The following is a 5,000-nucleotide window of genomic DNA, read 5'->3' on the forward strand; positions in this document are numbered from 1 at the left end:
CGCACACTTGTTGTTTGTGTACATGGATTTTATAATGTCGTATGTTTTACCCCCAACACCACTTTCCGTCAGTTGGTATAGCAGACCCTCATGCCAAATTGAGTCGAAGGCTTTTTTGAAATCAACGAAGCATGAGAAGACTTTGCCTTTGTTTTGGTTTGTTTGTTTGTCATTAGGGTGTGCAGGGTGAATACATGGTCTGTTGTATGGTAATTTGGTAAAAAGCCGATTTGACATTTGCTCAGTACATTGTTTTCATTGAGGAAATGTACGAGTCTGCTGTTATTAATGATAATGCAGAGGATTTTCCCAAGGTTACTGATGACGCATCTCTCTCTCTCTCTCTCTCTCTCTCTCTCTCTCTCTCTCTCTCTCTCTCTCTCTCTCTCTCTCTCTCTCTCTCTCTCTGTCTCTCTTTCTCTCTCTCTCTCTCTCTCTCTCTCTCTCTCTCTCTGTCTCTCTCTCTCTGTCTCTCTCTCTCTCTCTCTCTCTCTCTCTCTCTCTCTCTCTCTCCCTCTCCTCTCTGTCTCTCTCTCTCTCTCTCTCTCTCTCTCTGTCTCTCTCTCTCTCTCTCTCTTTCTCTCTCTCTCTCTCTCTCTCTCTCTCTCCATCTCTCTCTCTCTCTCTCTCTATCTCTCTCTCTCTCTCTCTCTCTCTCTCTCTCTTTCTCTCTCTCTCTCTCTCTCCATCTTTCTAGTGTGCTGTTTTGTGGTCCATAAGCGGTGCCATGAGTTCGTCACCTTCCAGTGTCCTGGTGCAGATAAGGGGCCTGATTCAGACGTGAGTATAAAATCCTCTGTGTGTGTCTGTGTGTGATTTCCTGGGTTGGTCAATTTGTGCATCCATCTCTGCCTTTTTTGTCAGAGACCCACACATTCACTCACTCACACATACTCACACACACTACCTACCCTGGGGATACTCCCCAATCCCTCTCAGTACCCTTCTCAGGAGTACCCTTCTCAGGAGTACCCTTTTCATGAGTTCCCCTTTCATGAGTTCCCCTTTCATGAGTTCCCCTTTCATGAGTTCCCCTTTCATGAGTACCCTTCCCAGGAGTACCCTTCCCAGGAGTACCCTTCTCAAGAAGTACCCTTCTCAAGAAGGTGCCTAATTAGTGCTCTTTCTACCTGGAACACTTCTCCTCCCAGGACTCAACCCTTTAGTCCTTTAGTCCTTCAGCTTGGTATTCCCAGGTTCTGAACCACCGGGGGCTGGTAAAGGGGTTGAACCCTGATCTGTTGGGCCCGGAGTGTCTGTACAGCTTGGTGTTCACCAGGTTCTGAACCACTGGGGGCTGGTAAAGGGGTTGAACCCTGATCTGTTGGGCCCGGAGTGTCTGTCCAGCTTGGTGGTTCACCAGGTTCACCAGGTTCTGAACCACTGGGGGCTGGTAAAGGGGTTGAGCCCTGATCTGCCTCCTTCAAATTGTCATATTTATTGGCCTCTACTGTCTTCGGATCCTGACAGGCTTTTCACATCTCTCTTGTGAGATAGGGGGCTAGAATTTCAAGGCCTCTGGGTCATCACCGTCAGTACTTTTAAGTGACCTGACAAGCAGCTGCTTCAGCTGGTCCCCTTTGAGCTTCCAGGGAAAACCTTGTGAGGCTCTACCGTGGTAATTGGAGGTCTGTTGGCTGACTCCATGAAGATCTAGGAGTTGTCCAATCATAGTTTTCCAAGTTTCCAACTCCGGGATTTGACACGGTTGCGAAAAATAATAATAAATGTGTGGGAAAAAAAAGGTAGTGATTTACTCAGATTCCCGAATTCTCCACCGAATGTCAGGAAAAGTATTGGCTGTTCCCCGACTACACGAGCAACAATGAGAACAACACAACAGCAAGAGTTTCACCTTTCAAGATGCTTTTAGTCTCTCTTGCTTTAAGATTTTTTTTAGTGTCTCTTGGAGTTTTTCAGTCCACAAAGCCGTTCAGGCAAAAGAGAGAGTTAAAATATGGCGGCCATCTTGCATTGGCGTCGGTGTGGCTTCACTGGCAGAGTCCGCAACTCTCCTTCTGAGCAGGTTCGTTGGAGAGAGTAGGCTGTGTCTACACAGGTGTGGTTCCTGAGTTAATTAAGCAATTATACATTTTACCTTGATTTAAACGAGGCAAGTCAGTTTAAAAATGAATTCTTATTTTACAATGACGGCCTACCTAGGAACAGTGGGTTAACTGCCTTGTTCATGGGGCAGAACGACAGATTTTTAAGTTGTCAGCTTTGTGATTCGATCCAGCAACCTTTCGGTTACAAGTCCAACGCTCTAACCGCTAGGCTACCTACCTCCTCTACCTTATTAAGACACTGTGTTGGTGTTTCCTTTATTCTGGTAGTTACCTGGTGACCCAACGCCTTATTAAGACACTATGTTGGTGTTTCCTTTATTCTGGCAGTTACCTGGTGGCCCAACGCCTTAAGACACTATGTTGGTGTTTCCTTTATTCTGGCAGTTACCTGGTGGTTGGTGGCCCAACGCCTTATTAAGACACTGTTGGTGTTTCCTTTATTCTGGCAGTTACCTGGTGGTTGGTGGAGGCCCAACGCCTTATTAAGACACTATGTTGGTGTTTCCTTTATTCTGCCAGTTACCTGGTGGTTGGTGGAGGCCCAACGCCTTATTAAGACACTATGTTGGTGTTTCCTTTATTCTGGCAGTTACCTGTATATTAAAAGAGAAGGGTGAAGTTTCTATGGTGTCTATAATAGAACTAGGTTAATGAGTCTTGTTACCGTTGGGATGGACAGACTATAATGAAACCTATATATTTTCCTCTCTGTGTGTCAGAACAGGAGAATTACCAGACTAAGATCTATGTATAGATAAACAGTTCCCTCTGAGCACTGATCTAGAACCTGTTATTCTCCACTGAGAGCCTCACCTTCACCTCAGTGCTCAGAGATAACATCTGGCCCCGGACCTGTGACTAAGGGGAACAGTAACTACCTGTGATTATGTCTACTACTACACTAGGAAACAATATGAACAATTAGGAAAAATGATATCACACTAATTATCGTGATAGCTTTATGAAAGGCACGGAGCGAGGAGGAAGAGAGAGATATGGTGAGAGTGAGAGAGAGATGGGGGGGGGAGAGAGATATTGAGAGAGAGAGGTAGAGAGAGAGAGAGAGAGAGAGAGAGAGAGAGAGAGAGAGAAGGAGAGAGAGAGAGATGAGGATAGAGAGAGAGAGAGAGATGAGGATAGAGAGAGAGAATATGTGGCTAACAAGTGGGAGTATCCACATAGAGAGGTTTAGAAGTGTGTCTCACTCTTTCTCTCTCTCTGTGGTTCATACATGTCACAAATCATCCTGTTATGATGGAGAGGTGGTGTATGCTGATTGGTTGTTGTCTCCCTGTTACCCGCGGCAACATCTCTCCCCCAAATTTGATTCTATATTCTCCCTCTGCCCGTCCCCCCATCAACGCCCCCACAAACACACACACACACACACACACACACACACACCGCACCCACTCAAACCCAATCAAAGCACATAAAAAAACTCTCCCCCTCTGTCTTTGTCTTTCTCCCCCCTCTCTCTCTCCCAATCGCTCCCTTGATCTCTTTGTTTCCCTATTTCTCTCTCTCTCTCTCTCCCTCTCTCTTTCAATCTCTCTCCCTATCTCTCTCTCCCTGGCTATCAATCTCTCTCTCTCTCTCCCTCTCTCTTTCAATCTCTCTCTCTCTTTCAATCTCTCTCCCCATCTCTCTCTCCCTGGCTATCAATCTCTCTCCCAATCAATCTCTCTCTCTCACAATTGGCCCAGCGTCGTCCGGGTTTAGGGCTGTAAAATAAGAATATGTTCTTGACTTAGTTCTTGCCTAAATAATAAATAAAAGTTAAATGAAATAAAATTGTAAAAAAGTCTCTCTCCCCACCTCTCTCACGACACATTGAATGATTTCCATGAATTAGTTGATATATTGGACCAATATGTTTTGGTCTATTGTTCCTTCTTCTCTGTGAACTTTGTCAATAGTCCCTCGACAGTGTATTCAGAAAGTATTCAGACCCCTTGACTTTTTCCCCAAATGTTGTTACGTTACAGTCTTATTCTAATATTGATTAAATCGTTTTTCCCCCCTTCATCAATCTACACACACTACTCCATAATGACATCACAATAACCCATAAAGACATCACAATACCCCATAATGACATCACAATAACCCATAAAGACATCACAATACTCCATAATGACATCACAATACTCCATAATGACATCACAATACTCCATACTGACATCACAATACCCCATAAAGACATCACAATATCCCATAATGACATCACAATACCCCATAAAGACATCACAATATCCCATAATGACATCACAATACCCCATAATGACATCACAATATCCCATAATGACATCACAATACTCCATAATGACATCACAATACTCCATAATGACATCACACTACCCCATAATGACATCACAATACCCCATAATGACATCACAATACCCCATAAAGACATCACAATATCCCATAATGACATCACAATACTCCATAATGACATCACAATACTCCATAATGACATCACACTACCCCATAATGACATCACAGTACCCCATAATGACATCACAATACCCCATAATGACATCACAATACCCCATAATGACATCACAATACCCCATAATGACATCACAATATCCCATAATGACATCACAATACCCCATAATGACATCACAATACCCCATAATGACATCACAATACCCCATAATGACATCACAATACTCCATAATGACATCACAATACCCCATAATGACATCCCAATACCCCATAGTGACATCACACTACCCCATAGTGACATCACAATACCCCATAAAGACATCACACTACCCCATAATGACATCACAGTACCCCATAATGACATCACAATACCCCATAATGACATCACAATACCCCATAATGACATCACAATACCCCATAATGACATCACAATATCCCATAATGACATCACAATACCCCATAATGACATCACAATATCCC

The 5,000-nt window shown here is 43.8% G+C and overlaps 1 protein-coding gene across 1 annotated transcript in view; it reads left to right on the forward strand.

The window, feature by feature from the left end:
- Positions 1-5,000, forward strand: part of LOC110498604 (protein kinase C beta type-like) — a gene marked incomplete at its 3' end in the record, with an annotated part of 138,213 nt that overhangs the window by 45,979 nt on the left and 87,234 nt on the right. Inside the window, 1 exon segment of the mRNA XM_036972143.1 lies at positions 698-780. Within this exon segment, the coding sequence (XP_036828038.1) occupies positions 698-780 (83 nt within the window).

The sequence above is a fragment of the Oncorhynchus mykiss genome, unplaced genomic scaffold, assembly GCF_013265735.2.
Source record: "Oncorhynchus mykiss isolate Arlee unplaced genomic scaffold, USDA_OmykA_1.1 un_scaffold_120, whole genome shotgun sequence".
Classification (NCBI taxonomy): Eukaryota; Metazoa; Chordata; class Actinopteri; order Salmoniformes; family Salmonidae; genus Oncorhynchus; species Oncorhynchus mykiss.